This window comes from Stegostoma tigrinum, chromosome 38 (genome assembly GCF_030684315.1).
Source record: "Stegostoma tigrinum isolate sSteTig4 chromosome 38, sSteTig4.hap1, whole genome shotgun sequence".
Classification (NCBI taxonomy): domain Eukaryota; kingdom Metazoa; phylum Chordata; class Chondrichthyes; order Orectolobiformes; family Stegostomatidae; genus Stegostoma; species Stegostoma tigrinum.
In genome coordinates, this window is record NC_081391.1 from 2,242,311 (window position 1) to 2,263,769 (window position 21,459).

Consider the following 21,459-nt stretch of genomic DNA (forward strand, 5'->3'; position numbering starts at 1 on the left):
GAGGGGAGGGAGCGTGAGTAAGGGGGGGACAGTGTGAGTGAGGGGGGAAGAGTGTGAGTGAGGGGGGAAGAGTGTGAGTGAGGGGGGAAGAGTGTGAGTGAGGGGGGAAGAGTGTGAGTGGGGAGGGAGTGTGAGTGAGGGGGAGGGAATGAGAGTGAGGGGGTAAGAGTGAGTGAGGGGGGAGGGAATGTGAGTTGGGGAACAGTGTGAGTGGGGTTAGGGAGTGTGAGTGACGGGGGAGGAAGTGTGAGTTGGGGACAGTATGAGTGAGAGGGGAGGGTGTGAGTGAGGGGGACGGTGTGAGTGAGAGGGGAGGGAGTGTGAGTGGGAGGAGGGAGTGTGATTGAGGGGGGAAGAGTGAGTGAGGCGGGAGGGAGTGTGAGTGAGGGGGGAAGAGGATGAGTGAGGGGGGAGGGATTGCGAGTGAGCAGGAGGGAGTGTGAGCGAGTGGGGAAGGAGTGTGAGTTGGGGGACAGTGTGAGTTAGCGGGAGGGAGGGAGTGTGTGGGGGGACGGTTTGTGAGTAAACAGGAGGGAGTGTGAGTGAGGGGGGAGGGAGTGTGAGTTGGGGGAGGGAGTGAGCGTTGGGGGAGGGAGTGTGAGTGTGAGGGCAGGGACTGTGAGTGAGGTTGGGGGAATATGAGTGGGGGGGGACAGTGTGAGTGAGGGAGCGAGTGTGAGTGAGTGGGGAGGGAGTGTGAGTTGGGGGAGGGAGTGAGCGTTGGGGGAGGGAGTGTGAGTGTGAGGGCAGGGACTGTGAGTGAGGTTGGGGGAATATGAGTGGGGGGGGACAGTGTGAGTGAGGGAGCGAGTGTGAGTGAGTGGGGAGGGAGTGTGAGTTGGGGGACTGTGAGTGAGATGGGAGGGAGTGAGTGAGGGGGAGGGAGTGTGAGCGAGGTGGAGGGAATGTGAGCGAGGAGGGGGGACAGTGTGAGTGAGGGAGCAAGTGTGAGTGAGTGGGGAGGGAGTGTGAGTTGGGGGACAGTGTGAGTTAGTGGGAGGGAGTGAGTGTGTCAGGGGACGGATTGTGAGTGAACAGGAGGGAATGTGACTGAGGGGTTTAGGGAGTGTGAGTTGGGGGACAGTGTGAGTGAGGGGGGGCAAGTGTGTGTGAGGGGGGAAGTGTGTGAGTGTGGGAGGAGGCAGGGAGTGTGAGCGAGGGTGGAAAGTGTGTGAGCGAGGGGGGAGTGTGAGCGAGGGGGAGGGAATGAGGGCGAGGAGGGGGGACGGTGTGAGTGTTGGGGGAGGGAGTGTGAGTGAGTGGGGAGGGAGTGTGAGTTGGGGGACAGTGTGAGTTAGTGGGAGGGAGTGAGTGTGTCGGGGGACGGATTGTGAGTGAACGGGAGGGAATGTGAGTGAGGGGTTTAGGGAGTGTGAGTTGGGGGACAGTGTGAGTGAGATGGGAGGGAGTGAGTGAGGGGGGGAAGTGTGTGTGAGGGGGGAAGTGTGTGAGTGTGGGAGGAGGCAGGGAGTGTGAGCAAGGGTGGAGGGAGTGTGAGCGAGGGTGGAAAGAGTGTGAGCGAGGGGGGAGTGTGAGCGAGGGGGAGGGAATGAGGGTGAGGAGGGGGGACAGTGTGAGTGTTGGGGGAGGCAGTGCGTGTGTGGGGGGAGGGAGTGTGAGCGAGGGGGGCAAGAGTGTGAGTGAGGGGGAAGAGTGTGTGAGGGGGGAGGGAGTGAGTATGTGGGGGCAGGGAGTGTGAGTTGTGGGAGAGAGTGACTGAGGGGGGAAGGAGTGTGAGTGAGGGGGGGAAGAGGATGAGTGAGTGGAGAGGGAGTGTGAGTTGGGGGACAGTGTGAGTTAGTGGGAGGGAGTGAGTGTGTCGGGGGACGGATTGTGAGTGAACGGGAGGGAATGTGAGTGAGGGGTTTAGGGAGTGTGAGTTGGGGGACAGTGTGAGTGAGATGGGAGGGAGTGAGTGAGGGGGGGAAGTGTGTGTGATGGGGGAAGTGTGTGAGTGTGGGAGGAGGCAGGGAGTGTGAGCGAGGGTGGAGGGAGTGTGAGCGAGGGTGGAAAGAGTGTGAGCGAGGGGGGAGTGTGAGCGAGGGGGAGGGAATGAGGGTGAGGAGGGGGGACAGTGTGAGTGTTGGGGGAGGCAGTGCGTGTGTGGGGGGAGGGAGTGTGAGCGAGGGGGGCAAGAGTGTGAGTGAGGGGGAAGAGTGTGTGAGGGGGGAGGGAGTGAGTATGTGGGGGCAGGGAGTGTGAGTTGTGGGAGAGAGTGACTGAGGGGGGAAGGAGTGTGAGTGAGGGGGGGAAGAGGATGAGTGAGGGGGGAGGGATAGTGAGTGAGTGGAGAGGGAGTGTGAGTTGGGGGACAGTGTGAGTTAGGGGGAGGGAGTGAGTGTGTGGGAGGACGGATTGTGAGTAAACGGGAGGGAATGTCAGTGAGGGGTTGAGGGAGTGTGAGTTGGGGGACAGTGTGAGTGAGGTGGGAGGGAGTGAGCGAGGGGGAGAAGAGTGTGAGCGAGGGGGGGAAGAGTGTGAGCTGGGGGGGGAAAGAATGTGAGCGAGGTGGGGGAAAGAGTGTGAGTGTTGGGGGAAACAGTGAAAGCGAGGGACAGTGTGTGTGGCGGGGGAGGGAATGTGAGCGAGTTGGAGGGAATGTGAGGGGGGGACAGTGTGAGTGTCGGGGGAGGGAGCGTGAGCGAGGGGAGAAAGTGTGAGTGAGGAGGAGGGAGTGTGAGCGAGGCGGGGGACAGTGTGAGTGAGGGGGAGGGAGTGTGAGTGAGTGGGGGGACAATGTGAGGGAGGATGGGTGACAGTGTGAGGGAGGAGGGGTGACAGTGTGAGTGAGGGGGTGGGAGTGTGAGCGAGGAAGGGTGACAGTGTGAGCGAGGCGGGAGATCAGTGTGAGTGAGGGGGGGACAGTGTGAGTAAGGGGGAGGGAGAGTGAGTGAGGGGGAGGGAGTGTGGGTGAGGTGGGGTACAGTGGGAGTGAGGGGGAGGATTGTGAGTGAGACGGGTGACAGTGTGAGTGAGGAGGAGGGAGTGTAAGCGAGGGGGGGACAGTGTGTGAGGGTGAGGGACTGTGAGTGGGGGGAAGAGTGTGAGTGAGGGGGACGGAGTGTGAGTGGTGGGGGGTCAGTGTGAGCGAGGAGGAGGGAGTGTAAGCGAGGCGGGATCAGTGTGAGTGAGGGGGAAGAGAGTGAGTGAGAGGGGAGGGGGTGTGTGAGGGGGGGAAGAGGATGAGTGAGGGGGGAGGGATTGCGAGTGAGCGGGAGGGAGTGAGTGAGGAGGGAGTGTGAGTTGGAGGACAGTGTGAGTTGGGGGAGGGAGTGAGTGTGTGGGGGGATGGATTTTGAGTAAACGGGAGGGAGTGTGAGTGAGGGGTTGAGGGACTGTGAGTTGGGAGGGAATGTGAGTGAGGGGTTGAGGGAGTGTGAGTTGGGGGACAGTGTGAGTGAGGTGGGAGGGAGTGAGCAAGGGGGAGAAGAGTGTGAGCGAGGGGGGAGGGAGTGTGAGCGAGGTGGAGGGAATGAGAGTGAGGAGGGGGGACAGTGAGAGTGTCGGGGGAGGGAGTGAGTGTGTGGGGGGAGGGAGTGTGAGCGAGGGGGGTGGGAGTGTGAGCGAGGTGGAGGGAATGAGAGTGAGGAGGGGGGACAGTGAGAGTGTCGGGGAGGGAATGTGAGGGGGGGAGGGAATGTGAGCGAGGGGAGGGGACAGTGTGAGTGAGGGGGAGGGAGTGTGAGTGAGGGGGGGACAGTGTGAGTGATGGGGAGGGAGTGAGTGTGTGTCGGGGGGTGGAGTGTGAGCGAGGGGGAGGGAGTGTGAGGGGGGGAAGTGAGTGAGGGGGAGGGAATATGAGCGAGGGGGAGGGAGAGTGAGCGAAGCGGGGGACAGTGTGAGTGAGGAGGAGGGAGTGTGAGCGAGGTGGGGACAGTGTGTGAGGGGGAGGGAGTGTGAGTGGTGGGGGACAGTGTGAGGGAGGAGGGGTGACAGTGTGAGTGAGGGGGTAGGAGCGTGAGTGAGTTGGGGCGGGACAGTGTGAGTGAGGGGGAGGGAGTGTGAGCAAGGCGGGGTACAGTGTGAGCAAGGAGGGGGAACAGTGTGAGAGGGGGAGGCAGTGTGAGCGAGGCGGGGACAGTGTGAGTGAGGGGGAGGGACTGTAAGCGAGGGGGGGTCAGTGTGAGTGAGGGGGAGGGAGTGTGAGCGATTTGGGGGGGACAGTGTGAGAGGGGGAGGGAGTGTGAGCGAGGGGGTCAGTGAGCGAGGGGGGACAGTGTGCGAGGGGGGGGACAGTGTGAGCGAGTGGGGGGAGACAGTGTGAGCGAGCGGTGGGGACACTGTGAGTGAGGGGGGGGACAGTGCGAGCGAGGAGGGAGGACAGTGTGAGCGAGTGGGGGAGACAGTGTGAGTGAGGGGAAGGGAATGTGAGCGAGTGGGGGGAGACGGGGAGGGAGTGTGAGCGAGGGGCGGGCACAGTGTGAGTGAGGGGGTGGGTGTGTAAGCGAGGGGGGGTCAGTGTGAGTGATGGGGATGGAGTGTGAGCAAGTTGGGAGGGGGGACAGTGTGAGTGAGGGGGAGGGAGTGTGACTGAGGTGGGGGGGCAGTGTGAGTGAGGGGGTAGGGAGTGTGAGTGAGGGGGGAGGGAGTGTGAGCGAGTTTGGGGGGAACAGTGTGAGTGAGGGGGAGGGAGTGTGAGCGAGGTAGGGACAGTGTGAGTGAGGGGGAGGGAGTGTGAGCAAGGGGGGAACAGTGTGAGTGAGGGAGAGGGAGTGTGAGCGAGGGGTGGGGTCAGTGTGAGCGAGGGGGAGGGAGTGTGAGTGAGGTGGGGGGACAGTGTGAATGAGGGGGGAGGGAGTGTGAGTGAGGTGGGGAGGCAGTGTGAGTGAAGGGGGAGCGAGAGTGTGAGCGAGGGGGGGAACAGTGTGAGTGAGGGGTAGGGAGTGTGAGCGAGTGGGGGGGACAGTGTGAGTGAGGAGGAGGGAGTGTGAGCAAGGGGGGAACAGTGTGAGTGAGGGGGAGGGAGTGAGGGTGAGGTGGGGTACAGTGTGTGAGGGGGAGGGAGTCTGAGTGGGGGGGGACAGTGTGAGGGAGGAGGGGTGACAGTGTGAGTGAGGGGGTGGGAGCGTGAGCGAGTTGGGGCGGGACAGTGTGAGTGAGGGGGAGGGAGTGTGAGCAAGGCGGGGTACAGTGAGCAAGGAGGGGGAGGCAGTGTGAGCGAGGAGGGGACAGTGTGAGTGAGGGGGAGGGACTGTAAGCGAGGGGGGGTCAGTGTGAGTGAGGGGGAGGGAGTGTGAGCGATTTGGGGGGGACAGTGTGAGAGGGGGAGGGAGTGTGAGCGAGGGGGTCAGTGAGCGAGGGGGGACAGTGTGCGAGGGGGGGACAGTGTGAGCGAGTGGGGGGAGACAGTGTGAGCGAGCGGTGGGGACACTGTGAGTGAGGGGGGGACAGTGCGAGCGAGGAGGGAGGACAGTGTGAGCGAGTGGGGGAGACAGTGTGAGTGAGGGGAAGGGAATGTGAGCGAGTGGGGGGAGACAGGGGGAGGGAGTGTGAGCGAGGGGCGGGGACAGTGTGAGTGAGGGGGTGGGTGTGTAAGCGAGGGGGGGTCAGTGTGAGTGAGGGGGAGGGAGTGTGAGCAAGTTGGGAGGGGGGACAGTGTGAGTGAGGGGGAGGGAGTGTGACTGAGGTGGGGGGGCAGTGTGAGTGAGGGGGTAGGGAGTGTGAGTGAGGGGGGAGGGAGTGTGAGCGAGTTTGGGGGGAACAGTGTGAGTGAGGGGGAGGGAGTGTGAGCGAGGGGTGGGGTCAGTGTGAGCGAGGGGGAGGGAGTGTGAGTGAGGTGGGGGGGCAGTGTGAGTGAGGGGGGAGGGAGTGTGAGTGAGGTGGGGCAGTGTGAGTGAGGTGGGGAGCAGTGTGAGTGAAGGGGGAGCGAGAGTGTGAGCGAGGGGGGGAACAGTGTGAGTGAGGGGTAGGGAGTGTGAGCGAGTGGGGGGGACAGTGTGAGTGAGGGGGAGGGAGTGTGAGCGAGTGGGGGGGACAGTGTGAGAGGGGGAGGGAGTGTGAGCGAGTTGGGGGGGGACAGTGTGAGTGAGGAGGAGGGAGTGTGAGCGAGTGGGGGAGACAGTGTGAGTGAGGGGGAGGGAGTGTGAGCGAGTCGGGGGGGACAGTGTTGGTGAGGGGGTAGGGAGTGTGAGCGAGTGGGGGAGACTGTGAGTGAGGGGGAGGGAGTGTGAGCGAGTTGGGGGGGGACAGTGTGAGTGAGGGGGAGGGAGTGTGAGCGAGTGGGGGGGACAGTGTGAGTGAGGGGGTAGGGAGTGTGAGCGAGTTGGGGGGGGACAGTGTGAGCGCGTGGGGGGGGGACAGTGTGTGTGAGGGGGTGAGTGTGAGCGAGTGGCGGGGGGGAGTGTGAGGGAAGAGACAATGTTCATACTTGGGGGTTTTCCCTGATGTTGTGGATGGTCTCCCCGCTGGGTGTGAGGCCCTCCCCGCTGTGAGGCTGTGTTGTCTTGTCCCCAATTACCCCCCTCCCCTTCATGCAGCCCCTCCTATTCATGTACTCCCTCACTCATCGCCCACCCCCTCCGTCATCACCTCCCTCCCTCCATCATCACCCCTCTCCCTCATCGTCCCCCATCGACACCCCCCATTACCCCCACATTGCCCCCCTTCCTCGTCACCCCCCATCACACCCCTTCCCCACATCGCTCCCCACCCTCATCGCCCCCTCTCCCTCATCACCCCGTCCCTCATCACCCCCCCATTGCCCCCCTTCCCTCATTGCCCCCCCTTCCCTCATGGCCCCCCTCTTCCCTCACGGCCCCCCCACCCTCATGGCCCCCCCTCCCTCATTGCCCCCTCTCCCCCATCGACCCCCTCCCCCGTTGACCCCCTCCCCGTCATTGCCTTCTCCCCCTCTCCCCTCTCTCTTCCCCGGCCGTGGTTGTTCCCTGGGTGTTTGAGGATGAGAGTCGGGGTGGGGGTGAGTGGTGAGGCATGGAGCCCCTCAGGCCCCGGTCTGCCTCCTGCCTGACCAGTCACTGTCTGAGGTGGGAGTGCCCAGGACGATGCACTGAGTGTGACCGCTGGCATGTCGTGGCGGTGGCGGGGGGGGGAGCGGTGAGCAATTCTGGGGAGAGGGGCTAATGGGCATCTGTAAAGGGTTGTGTAAACACCCCACTCCACATGCCAGGCTGCAATTGGCTGGTTACAGCCGTGTTTCCATTTGACCTGTGACCTTTCATCCTCCCTAGAAATGCTCTCACTGCCAGGAGCCTGGAGCGACCCTGGGCTGCTATTACAAGGGATGCCCACTGAACTATCACTACATCTGTGCCACAGAAGCAGGTAAGTGCAGGAGAGGGGCTAGGGGAGGGCAGGGGGGGTGGATCAAATGATGGTGGAGTTAGTCACCCAGGAGAGAGGGTCAGTATCACCCTGCACCCTGCAGGGTTACTGTCAATGCCCTGAGGCCAGAGACAGTTTGGCTGGAAGTGTGCACAGCAAAGAGTGGTGCACAGGCGCTGTCTGCCCCACGGTGAAGCTCATCTCAGTACAACCTGCACCATAGACCACAGAGCGGATCCCACAGACTGTTAGATCGTCACTGCACGATTCATAATACCCCGACTTGTACAGGCTCTTAGACCTCAACTTTACCGTCACCCTGTCAACACCTCTCCCTGTGGTACCAGCAGGCTTCTCCTTAAACACTGCGAGATTTGTAGCCAGAAGAACGGAAAGGTTTAAAATTGGATAAAATGGGAGGGACTTGCTGCAAGTGAGCTAAGTCAGAAGACGATGGAAGTCGAAGGTGAGAGGAAAAGTGAGTGATAATACAATCGACATGAAAGAGCAATATAAAAAAATGACCAGTAAAAACAAAGGAAGAGTAAAGAGCACCTGAAGTATTTATCTGCAGTTCACATAATGTTTAATGTTAAAGCAGGGAGCTGGAGGCTATCACAAAATTGTTGTGAGGCAGGATGAGGCCATTCAGCCATCATGTCTTTTTCTCCCCCTTTAACCAGGAAATTTATTCCTGGAACCTACTCTCATAAAACTCTTCTGCACTGTCTACAATGCATTCACATCTTTCCTATCGTGTGTGTTCAGAATTGTACGTAGAATCAGATATTTGGTGATTCAGTGGCCTCATAAAGAAGAGAGATAGAAACATAAAGCCGCATTGTCCAGCAGGGTCTGTGGGAAGAGAAACAGTGTTAACACCTCTCTAAAGATTCATACCAGACCCTTAATGTTAATTCAGTTTCTGTCTCCACAGATGCTGCCAGACCTGCTGAGTTTCTTCAACACTTTGCTCTGTGTAAGGGCTGTTTCAGTGTCCAGTTTATAAGTAAACTGAAAAGACAGGCAGTGCGCATCTTGTAATGAATCTGAGCCACAAAGAGAAGTGAGTTGAGGGGAATATGTAGGGAATAGTGATCCAAGTTAAAAATAAAGATTCAAAATAAAGGTCAGAAGTAAGAAGAGGACCAAAGTAATAAATTGGAAAGTTAATACAATGGAATCTTTATTCAAAAATTAAATAGGAGTGTATCTAGAAACTGAAACTATAACAGAAAGATGAGCAGAGATTTCAAGAAGGGAAGCTGTATTTCACAAACTTGATGAATGCTTTGAAAATGTTACACGAGGGGTAGATGAGAATTCTGTGATAAATTGAATATATTTGGTTTTCCAAAAGGACTTCATTAGAGAACACAAAATGCAGAGTCTGTGACAAGTAACAGAGTAGACAGTGAGCTGATGAGGTAGAAATCAGGAGAGAGTTTAAAGGTTTAGCGAATGGGAGCAATTTGTATTCTACAAGAAGTGATGCTGAGATCAATAATTACAGTCAACTTCCTGATGTTAATCCTAACACACTGCCCACTGCCTGGTATTACTGACTGCTTCCACCCCCTCCAGTAGTCAGTATTGCTCCCTGACAGTCTTTCCCTGGTGTAACTCCCTGCCAGCCCATAGCTCAGTGCAGCTGATTACTGACACCAGTTGCAGTTTACTGCCAATCCTACGCATTGTCCAGTGTAACTGCCTGGCACCCAGCTTCCCCATCCCTAACCCATTGCCCAGTGTGACTCCCTCCCAGTCCTCTGTTAGCCAGTATAGCTATTTCTGAACCACCATTATCCCACATTCCCCTGCCAGTATGACACTATGCAGTGTAAGTAACTGCCAGCTCTCATCGCCCCGTGTAGCTTACTGCAAGACCCCAAATACCTGATGTGGCCCATTGCTAACTCTGCCATTGCCCAATGTAACTCTGCCCCTGTTCCCATTGTCCAGTGTAGCTCCCCAGAATTCCCTCCCACCCAGTCCCAGTGTCCAGGGTAACTCGTTACCAGCCCCCATGTCTTAGTCTAGCTGGTTACCTATTGTCCAACGTAGTTCCATGCCAGACCCTCCACTGCCCTATGTAATGCATTCCTAGACCGTCACTCCCCAGAGTAACTCTCTGACAGCCTCCATTGTTCAGTGTTGCAAACTGCCAGTCCTATCCTTTACTCAGCATAACTCCCTGCCAGTTCCCTGTTTTCTAGTGTAACTCCTGAGCAGCTATTGGACTGTAAGGTATGGGGTTATAGGGCCACTGCTGATATTGAGATTTCTCTCCTTCCAGGTTGTTTTCTGAATGAAGAGAACTTCTCAATGAAATGTCCCAAACACAAGGTAAGACAGAATGGATTTGGATACATCATTACCATCTTCAGGTGATGATGATGAACTGCTTTTGTAATCAGGGAGTTTTGAATGTAAAACAAAGTACTGTTCCCTATGGGACCCAGTGTCTAAGCAGCTAAACGTGGAGTTAGATATACAGTAAATCTCCACCTAACTCTTTTAAACTGAAAGTAAAGCTGTTTCTATCAAACACCCTGCCAAGACTGAGACAGCACAGAGTTAGAAATAGAATAAAGCTCCCTCCAGTCTTCTGATACTGCAAGCAAATCCCCCTTTGACACTGCCCCCATCAGACGCTCCTAGGACAGGATCAACACGGGGTTAAATACAGAGTCAAGCTCTCGCTACTCTCTCAAACTGGAAGTAAATTCAAAGTAAAGCTCTTTTAACTCCTTTAAACTGAAAGTAAAACTCAGTCGACATTGTCACCGTCAAACACTCCCAGGGCAGGTACAGTGCAGCATTAGATACAGATTAAATTACCCTCTACTCTTTGAAACTGAAAGTTAATGCTTCTTGCCAAGTCTTCATCAAACGTTCCCAGAAGAGAGACAGCAAGAGGTTAGATACAGATATTTTTTCTGCACTGTCCCATTTCCCATTCCTGTTTGAACAAGGCTATGTCCAGCAGTCTGTTTCCCAATTAGTGCCATATTTTGGCTATTGATACGTTTTCTCCACCCATTGCTGGATTGTGAAGAGCTCAGATTCCTGGCACAATGTTCTGGGTGGTGATTCAAGAAAAAGAGACTATGATGGACACACCTTCGACTGGGGAGGGGTTTGTGTTGTCTGTTTCCCAGGGTGGGGTGTCCATTCCCTGGTGCTCTGACAAAATCTTAATGTCTGAAATTCAGAGTGCAGGCGCTTCAGCCCACTGGGAACCGGCTAGCCTGTTGAAGACCCACCCAGTTAATCTCAAGGCTCCCTTTGATCAGATCGCTACAGCCCTTCATACCAGTCTGTCTGTAGCAGTCAAAGTAAAACTTGCCTCTCCACACAGATACAGGCAAACACACACACACACACACACACACTCTCTCATCCTCTCACATTCTCCCATACACACGCACACACATTCTCACACCCACTCACACACACACACATACACAGACACACACACACACACACACACACACAATCTCATCCTCTCACATTCTCCCATACACACGCACACACATTCTCACACCCACTGACACATACACACTCACGCACACACATTCTCATACACATGCACACACACACACACACACACACACACACACACACACATTCTCTCACACTCACATTCTCATATACACACACACGTTCTCACATGCATATACACACGCACTCACGTTCTGACATGCATGTACACACGCACTCACATCCTCAGGTACATACACACATACACTGTCACACATGCACATTCACATATGCACACACACCCTCACACGTGCACACACACACACTCACGTTCTCACATGCGCATATATTCAAATGCACACACTGTTGCACTTTCACTCTCTAGTGCACAGTGTCTCACATACATACACACCCTCAAACACAGCCAGAATCACAGTTACACACGCCTCATACACAGACACACATGTATGCAGACGTACACATACATACACACAGACAGTCACACACTCTTACACACACAAGCATGAACACACACGCAGTCTCACTCTCACTCACAAGCATGTGCATTCTTATACACATATTCTGTCACTGTATCTCACACATACATAGATGCAGGCTTTCACGTACATACACTCACACAAGCACATGCACATACCAAGGCAGACCACACAGGCATGCACACACATTCTCTCTATGTCTCTCTCTCTCTCTCTCTCTCACTCACACACACACACACACACACACACAAACCCACAGGCACACATGCTTGCACAATGTCTCTCACATACATGCGTGCAAAGGCACACACTCAAGTAGACACACAAACATAAAAACACAGAATCATAAACTCTATCTGCCACACACACACACAAACACAGACACACACACACACGCACTTGCTCACTGTCACTCACACATGCACAGCAGCACTCACTGTCACTCACACAGACACACACGCTGCTCTCACACACACACACACACACACACACACACACACACACACACACACACACACACACACAGTCACACATACACTCACAAAGAAAGAGATCTACCATCATTTCTTGGTCTGGCCTACATGAGATTCCAGACCCACAACACTGTGCCTGACTGAACTGCCCGTTGAGAGCCACAGGACAGTTTTCGAGAAGATGTCATCACCTTTACAGAGACAGGTACGAGCTGTTTCTGACCATACCAGTGACATTCCAGTAATGGAGCAATAAACATTACCTGGTTTTTGTAGCTACTGTGTGCATTTAAAACTCCCACCGCTCCGTTTAGCTTCTTCATGAAGCTGTGGTGTGCCCTGTGATAAAGAAGAGAGTGAGTTAAGTTGCGTTTTCTCTGCCTTCAGCACAGAGCTGCCAAGATCAGCAGTACAGAGCAGTCCGAACGAGGCTGAGTGCACACTACACCTTTCCCTTTGGACGAAACACAAACAGGTCAGCATGGTGGGCCGGCGGTTATACAGAGGTGCGACTTCCAGCGTAGAGGGTAGCGCTGGCAGTTCCGTCGATGTAGGCTGGGGGATTAGGGTTTGGGCACAATGCCCAGGGGTTTGGGCTGTGAATTGGATGCTGAGGGGTGGGGCTCGGGGCTACGGGTGGTAGTGGATTTTACAGAACGCGGTGAGAAATGTATCCAAGCCCCACACTAATACCCTTTCTCCCCACCTTGCACATTCCTACAGGTCCCCTGTTAATGGAGACGGTGAATCGGAAATGATTATACACGACCGGACACGGTGACTCTATGGGCATGTCCACCAAACCCTGGCACCCTCACTGTTTACCACAACCATGTTGAAACACCGGCAACAGACTCGGAGCAAATGTAACACCCACCCCTTTCCCCCCAGAGCCTCCCATCCCCAAAACGAACCCTACAGTGCCCCCCTCCAAGCCTAGAACTCCACAAGGGCCCTTAGCCCCAGGACCCAATTCCCCACAAGATCCAGGGACTGCATCCCAATCAAATCCTGAGGTCCGTATCTCAGCCGAAACCCGGTCTCCCCCAAATTTTGGGACCTCGGGGGAAGGGAGCAATGAACACAGTGGTGCCCTGGCCCACACAGACCCCACCCTGCACTTCCCCAGCCACCCGGACCCCACGGGAATGCCGGGGTCAAGGAACGGCCCAGTCCCCCAACCCCTTTCGGCCTCTGAACCATTTCCCACACCCCTAACTGCCCCCTCCCAATGTAAATGAGTTTGGTTGGAGAGAGTGGGTTTCCGAGATTATATATTTTATTTTTAAATATATCGGTGAGTTTTGATTTTCAAATACTTTTTCTTTCCTGTTTCTCTGTCCCCTGCTTTCATTGGCTGACCACAGCCAGATCTCAACACAAGTGGGACATTCTGATGTGAGAGTGTAGCCCGGGTATGTTCAGTGTTACTTTGGGTGTTTTATTCGATATATATATAATATTATATATAGTTATTAAATTGTTTACAACAATAAAGGAGGCTGCTGCTGTTTTTATTCATGCTTTTTATTGCTGTTTGGGCCTGTTGCCGAGGGATGGGGCCTGTTGCTGAGGGATGGGGCCTGTTGCCGAGGGAAGGGGGGCCTGTGGCTGAGGTGAGGCCTGTTGCCGAGGGAGGGGGGCTTGTTGCTGAGGGATGAGGCCTGTTGCTGAGGTGGGGCCTCTTGCCGAGGGAGAGGGGCCTGTTGCTGAGGGATGGGGCCCGTTGCTGGAGCTTAGCTGAATGCCGTTCACATTGTGGGCTCCACATGAAATCCTCATTGAAGAAGCAAGTGACCGAATCTTTGGGATGTTTAGTTCAGGAGAATCTGTATGAGAGCTGTTAATTACCCGCTGTGTCACAGGATCTCATACCCTGCGCTGGTGTAGTGTGTGACTGATGCCCCATATCCCAGGCTGGTCCAGCCTTCCCCAGGCCTTGCGAGTTTCCTGAGTCTGATACTCGGCCATCGCGCGCTGGGCCTGCACGTTGTTCTGTACGGTACCTCCGTCCTCACTGTGGCCGGTGCTTTTTACATTGAAACAGTTCATTTCAGAAACAAATCCTTTCAGATTCTTCCTTTGCAGTAGTGCTGATGGTGGACTGATCATTTACACGTTTGATCCTTGAGTTAATTAACATCTTCCCGTGTGGGGTCACAGTTTTACCTTCCAGCCAGTTTTGGTGAAGTCTGCAAATGTTGAAGTTGTCCTCCTGATTAACAAAGCATTATTGTTTGAGTGATTTGTCAAGGGCCCCAGCACCAATCCCTGTGGAACACCGTTTCCCACCTTCCACCACGACCTTTAACCCTGCCACTAGCTTACTTTCCATTCTGTTCCTTGGCATCCTGTTCCCCTAATTACCTGAGTCCACCTCTTGCTCCCTTCGTCATGAGTCCCACTGAAAAGTCCTTCTCAAAAATCTAAATATGTTAAACCCACTGCATCACCCTTCTCCACACATGCTACTACTTTCAAAACTAAAATGAGCTTGGTTGACGGCGACTTATTTTGAAATCCAGGTTGGCTATTCCGCATCACAAATTAAAACTCTGATAATGCAGATGTGAATGTTCATCCGCCCAAAATTCATCAATTCACATGTCTCAGGATTACCTTTCCTGTGCCGTTTCCCTAGATTAGTTCCTGAAGACTGTTACTATCTGCCTCACTGTTGCTTTACAAACTACCAATCTTCTTCTCCTGGCACCCGAGTCCAGTACCTTTCTATATGGCGTATGAATTGACAATTCTTGTACTCGCCCCTTGGGGATGCAGGCTACACATAGTGCTCCAGTTTGAAACATATCCCAATACCTTCTGCTTCCTATGTCTCAGCCAATTAACTGCTCAAGTTACCAGCTTCTTTCACTGCCAGCATGTGCTGCAGTTTTCTGAATGCGTGTTATGTGAGACTTTGATTCCCTTTTGATAGTTCACAATGCACAATCAACTGCACGACCTCCATTGACCCTATCTGCTCCTTCACTAAATAATGACTGGAGGAATGCACTGTCTAGACTCACAACTCAATGAGTCACAACAGAAAAACTACTTTTCTCGGTTACTGAAGAATCAGTGGCTAAGCAGCAAAATCTATTAATCAGATTTGTTCACGAACGTGGCTATTCGTTCATTATCAATACAAACCTTATTCTATGGGTTTTGTCGTCCATGTTTCAAATCCACTTGGAATCTACTTGAGAACGCTGCAGCCTTCAGGACTCAGTACTAAGTTCAATAATTTTCGGCCCTGAACACTTTCTCCCATGCCCTTACCCCAAGCTGCACACCCAATGCCTTGGCAATCATTTGGGCTTCTATCACAACCATTGACAGCCACTGCTGGCCCCCATGAGCAGGTATTGATTCCCCCAGACTGACCTTTACCCATTCCTTTGACCAATTGTTATTCTTTCTTTCTGGGCTCCATCTCCAGCTATCATTTACTCCCTCCCCAACTCCACCTTCAGCATAAATATCAGCCTTTCCCTCGGTACAATCAGTTCTGAAGAGGGGTCACTGGACCCAAAACATTAACTCTGATTTCTCTCCACAGAAACTGCAAGACCTGCTGAGGTTTCTCAGCAATTTCTGTTTTTGTTTCTGATTTCTAGCATTTGCAGTTCATTTTTTAAACTCAGGGGGTGGCTTGCCTAAGCAAAAAAGCATTGCACACCTTTCTAATTGAAAGCCTAATACACTCAAACACTCATAAAATTTCTTGTAATGCAAATAAATTCCCAATACACTCCAGGAGCCACTTATTTAATGCTTTTTTTGTTTGAACAAACACATGGCTCCAGAAAGCCTCCCATGCACAGACCAAAATCCACATTGCACCAATTCAAAATCTGAGCTCCCAAATAAATGATATTAAAAGATTGATAAATGACACATCTTGCATTACGCTGAATCCTTGTTTATTGGTCTGTGGGAAGAGTATGAAGCATCTTTTCACCCAGATGGATTTTCAACATTCTTTGAGGTTGGCTGACCAGCTCTTGATTGATCAATTTGACATCCAGTCATCTGCCAGTCCAGGAGAATAACAATGTCTTGGTGCTGGTTCATCTACAGTGTTCTTTGAGCAGCGTTTAACCTGCATTATCTTTCCAGGCCAGTTCCCAGCAACAAACATTTGTCTTTTATTCTAAACCTGTTTCTTTTAAAGAAACAAGACACCATCCAAATTTCAATTCTCAACTGCAAACCAAAACTGAGGGAAAAAAAGAGAAATAGTGATGGACTCAACATGATCATGGTTTTAATGGTACTGTTTCAAAGCTGCTCGTGTCTGCAGTGACAGGCTGAAAACTATAACTGTTATTCTCAGCCTCTTCAAACCTTCCTCATAAAATGATTATGCAAAGAATGGAGGGATGTGAACCAATGCGCAGGCAGAAAGGATTACTTTAATTTGGCGTCATGTTTGACACAACACTTTTGGCCAAACAACCTCTTCCTGAGCTCTAGAGTTCTAGGTTCCTGAAAAGTCTTAGACATGAATCTTGATCCACTGGATCTCCATCAATAATTCATTTCGAGTGAAAAACTATTTACTTCTGTACCATGACCTTAATAATTGTTGTAAAGGACATGACCCTCCGGAAATCAAGTAACCATTGCTATGTAAATAAGGCTATTCTGATGTCTCTTGTTTTGTTTTCTATAAAGGTCTCAAACAAACCACCAAGAACCTGCTAAACAGTTCCTCAAAATCTGGTGTGAGAATTAGAAGTGTCATTTGATTGCATGTTGCAGCTTTCCCACAAGTTGGTGTATATGCAAGTTTTACATAACTGTACCACATTCTAATGAAGACCTGGCATGTAAATATGTTAACTTATAGATATTTTGATCTTCATGATTCCAACATGATATGCCATAGGAATTTGGTGGGCCTCCCTTATTATTTCTCAAAGATATTTGGCAGTATCAGCATCTGATTCATTCTTCATTTGTACGTCTGTGAGGAGCTCTCTACTTCCTCATCAGAATCCCAGTTTTCACATAGGAGCACCCCAGAATTCCTGGATTGGATTGTTGAGTCTTGATCAGAGAAGACTTGCTGAAAATTGCCCATATTGTCCAGGGGTGTATAGGTTGGGTGGATTAGCCATGGGAAATGCAGGATTACGGGAATAGGCGTGGGATGCTCTTAGGAGAGTTGGTGTGGACTTATTGGGCTGAATGGTCTGTTTCCACACTGTAGGGAATCTGATCTGATTGAAAACATCCTTCAGATTATCCAAATGCCAAACGGTGTTTCAAATAATTAAACTTTCAGCTCTGCTCCCAATTCATTCTTCGGTCATGAATTCTTGAGCCATTTCTCAGGTTGCAACACCTGTAGGAACATCTCCTGGAACCTTTTTCAGCGACTGTTTGGTTTCCTTGACTTCACCTGGTCTTTCTGTTATCGCTGGAGAAGCTACAATCCTCACTTCTACCAAATCATTTCCAGAGAGTAAATCAACTCTGTCTTGAGGTAAACCCAAGAAAAGTGATCCTTTTCTCCAGCAAAAGAACTTGGGTGGGTCCTGTACCTCTCAGTATGACTATATAGTTTACTTGTATCATTTCAGGAATAAGGAGTTAAGTATCTTTTGACAAGAATTATCGGGAAGTTTTGGTAACAAATGTTGCTGGAGAAACTCAGCAGGTCAGGCGGCTTCTGCAGAGGAAACAGAGCTAACATTGTGAGTCCAGGCATACTGCTTCAGCTCTGAAGCTGATGGTGGGAAATGGCAGGCAAGTGGAGATGAGGGCTAACTAATCAGACATAATCTCTTTGAATGGCAAATCAGACTTGATGGGCTGAATGGCCTAAGTCTGGTCGCTTGTTTTAAAGCCATAAGGCAGCTGAGCTGCCTATCTTGCTATTTCAACTTTCTGGTTTTCTCTGTGAGCTCTTACTAATGAAGGAAGTGTTTTTTAACGAAAATATCTTGCAGAAGAATAATGTCCCTCAGGATCTTGTCTGTAATCTTTACCTTTAATGCACTCAACAGGCAAAGCTGCTTTGCTTCATTGTCTCAAATTCTATACAAGCCTGCTTCCAAATATTCCAAAGCTCCTGGCTGTAAGCCTTTCTGACCAGTTTGTATGCATTGAGTGTAACCAGTTTTCCTACATAATGTATGAAAGACTTCATAAGCTCTGCCCATCAGCATGTTTTGCATGAACAACATTTTTTTTTAGAAGCAAATTACTGCCAATGCTGGAATCTGTACTGAAAACAAAAAGTGTTAGAAATCACAGAGGGTCAGACAGCATCCATGGAGAGAGAGCAAGCTAACGCTTCTAGCTCCCAACCAGAGAGTGGATTTCATTCATTTCCTTCCTCATTACAATGCTCTGTGCAGTCTAAAACCTCCTTCATTAGTTCCAGGCTTTTAGGCTTTTCTTAAGGAATCCTTACAGTGTGGAAACAGGCCATTCATCCCATCGAGTCCACACCAAACAGCATCCTACCCAGACCTAACCACCTACCCTAATCCTGTAACCTTGCCTTTCCCATGGCTAATCCACCCGGCCCATGCATCGCTGGACACTACAGGGCAATTTAGTATGGCCAATCCACCTAAGCTGTTTCCTTTGCTTTTAAATTCTATCTCTAGCTTCTTAAATTATCTTTCTCCTCCTCCTCTGAAGCTCTCTGTCTCAATCTCAAGTTTTTTTTATTTCTGATTCTCTTTCCTGCACAAATTGCTTCACCCACTCTGAATTGGTGCAAACCCAGCTGAATTATCAATGGTTTGCTTTGTCACTCTTCCAGTTTCAAAATGTTGAGCTATTACCACATTACACCTGCTTTACCTGCCCCTGCTTTTAACTCTAACTGCTTTGCCCATTCATCTAGCCTAACCTTACAGCGATAAATCTACCACCTCCAGAAAGCTCCTAGCAACTAACAAAAACTGTTGTGACACAAAAGCACAGGGGGCTGAATTTTCCCAGTGATTGGCTGTTAATTTCACAGGGGGATTTTTCTCTGCTCCAGCTAGTTTTTGAAGGTTATTCTCCACAGCTCACTGCATTAGCTATGTACCACCATCTCCCCCACCAAACCCCAGTCACTATTGAGGTGCCCTTACGCAGACCAAGAAATATTTTTGAGGGCACATAAGTGACACTTCATTGCATAAGCAAGCTTGTGTTGAGAAGTTTTTTATTACATTGTGTGATCACCTATCTGATTGACTGTCATTGTTACCACAGCAACGTGAATCAAACTACAGAGGCTTACCTGCTCTGTCATCTTTGACTCCCGTCTAATGCCCAATGTAGCTTTACATTCTCATCGTCCAGCAAGGGAGCATTACCCCATGGAAAACCTTCAAATAGTTGAAAATGTTTGTTTCAGTTCAGGTAAAACCAAAAGCAAAAAACACAGAGAAGCTGCATTTGTTTCTGAGCACAGTTAGGCATTTGCCTTTCAAGCAGCACACCTTTTATCAGAGAGTGACAGCTGCTTTTTATTCCAAAAATTTGCTTTATTCATAAAAATAGCTTTATATACATACACAGTCACTGAAGCAGTTTGGTTCTGTACAGTAGCATTTGAAGAAACAAACATGAGTTTGACTACCCATCAAACAAACCAGAGACATTTCTTCCTTATACAAGACTGTATTTACATATATTGAGGCACTGGGAGGACCCAATAACTGAATGGACCCCCATTTACCTTCAGCAGGAATCCCTCAGACTTTCCCCACTGCCCCTTGGCAGCGGCTGCCCCAAACTTTACTGCGTCCCTCAGTGCGTAGGCCGGAACCTTGGAATGTGCCAGTCTGCATCACTCAGTAAGGGATAACAAGGTGTAGAGCTGGATGAACACAGCAGGCCAAGCAGCATCAGAGGAGCAGACAGCAGAGGAACAGACCCTTTTTGGGTCTAGGCCCGAAACATCAGCTTTCCTGCTGCTTTGATGCTGCTTGGCCTGCTGTGTTCATCCAGCTCTACATCTTGTTATCACAGATTCTCCAGCATCTGCAGTTCCTACTATCTCCGAAACACTCAGTCAGGGTCAGATCCTTATTCTGGAAGATCAATAGGTTTCAGGCAGACCAGTCAGCTTTTTTCACCGTGTAGCTGGTCATCCAGGCACAGTCAATGTTTGTCTCGGTGCCTGTCCCAGGGAACAGAGAGTTAGTAACTCTTTCAATTTCAAAAATATACTTTATTCATAAAAATATTCTTCTATGCAGATATAGTTGGAGAGTAAGTGACAGCTGTACCCAGCTCTCAGTGACTGGGACTGTGTGGCAGTGCTATCCTGTCTGTCTTGTTGCACCTTTCTCCACAGCACTCAGTTCCAGTCACAGAGATGTTCTTCCTGTTTTAATAAACTCATCTTCATCATCCTTGGGAGACTGCTGCTGCTCTCCCAGCTCTTTACATCTGGCCAGAGCGAACTGCGAGCCCCCCACCCCCAACCAGTCCACATGATTGAAGCTGATCTACAGCACCAGCACCGTCCAATGCCAGCCTGGCCCTAGTGGAACAATGGGCTGTATTGTACTTGGCCTCAGCCTTGGTCAGGGCTTTGTGACACTGAACCATCAGCTAGAGTCACAAACTATGCAGGTATCCAGTTCTACAGAAAAAGCAACAACATGAGAGTCCTCAAGGAGATAGGCATCACGTTCGGTTCCAGGGTCCCTGTGGAAGAGGTCTAAGCAGTACCCCCCCGCAAACATAGATTGGACAAAACAGATGAATTTCAGAGGTGACGTACGAATGACAGCCCTTCACATCGAAACAGCATTCGACCAAGAGTAGCGTGAAGAATTCCTCACAAAATTGGAATTAATGGGAAGCAGGAGGCAAACTCTCCGCGGGCTGGAGTCATACCCAGCACACAGGAAGATGGTTGGAGATCAGTCATCTCAGCTCCAGGACATCTCTGCAGGAGTTCCTCAGGGTATATATTTTCTAACCAACCCAGTCAGAGATGTGGGACTTCAACCCAGGCCTCCTGGTTCAGAGATAGAGACATTATCACGGCACCACAAGTGTTCTTAAGGTAGTTCCTCAGGGTAGTGTCCTGGGCCCAACTATCTTCAGCTGCTTCATCGATGACGTTCCCTCCCTCATTATACATTAATGATCTGAATGAAGTAACTGAGGATATTGCTTTAAGTTTGCAGGTAATGCAAAGATAGGTGGAGGGACAGGTAATGTTGAGGAGATGGAGAGGGTGCAGAACCATTTGGACAGGCTAGGAGAGTGGGCAAAGAAGTGGCAGCTGGTATACAATGTTGGAAAGTGTGAGGCACTTTGATAGAAAGAAAAGAGGCTGAGACAATTTTCCAGTGTCACAACGATGCCACGCAGAAGCTGGAGGAGCAGCACCTCATATTCTGCCTCGGAAGCCTACAACCCAATGGTCTCAATGTGGACTTTACCAGTTTCAAACTCTCCCTACCCCTGGCCACATTCCATGACCAACGCTCCCTCTCATCCCTGGCTCCTTGACCTGACACAACCTGTCCATCTTCTCTCCCACCTATTGGCTCCCCCCACCTCACTGACGAATCCCCCCCACTGCCTACCTGCACTCACCTATCACCATCCCAACTACCTTCCCCAGCCCCACCCTTCCCCTTTATTTATTTCAGAACTCCCTTGCCCCTCCCCCATTTCTGAAGAAGGTTCCCAACCCAAAATGTCAACTTTTCTGCTCCCCTGATACTGTCCGACCCACTGTGTTC

General features: G+C 51.3%; 1 protein-coding gene across 4 annotated transcripts in view; it reads left to right on the forward strand.

The window, feature by feature from the left end:
* The window catches only part of tcf20 (transcription factor 20), a 37,385-nt gene extending 24,220 nt beyond the window's left edge, over positions 1–13,165 (forward strand). For 3 of the 4 annotated variants that reach the window (XM_048521506.2, XM_059640549.1, XM_048521507.2), the window contains exons 4-7: positions 7,188–7,281; positions 9,578–9,627; positions 12,127–12,209; positions 12,458–13,165. In XM_048521506.2, coding sequence (XP_048377463.2) covers positions 7,188–7,281; positions 9,578–9,627; positions 12,127–12,209; positions 12,458–12,515 — 285 coding nt within the window. In that variant the 3' untranslated portion in view covers positions 12,516–13,165. Of the gene's footprint in view, positions 1–7,187; positions 7,282–9,577; positions 9,628–12,121; positions 12,210–12,457 lie in introns of all 4 variants that reach the window. The other variant, XM_059640550.1, reaches the window with a different exon arrangement.
* The last annotated feature ends 8,294 nt before the right edge of the window (positions 13,166–21,459 follow it).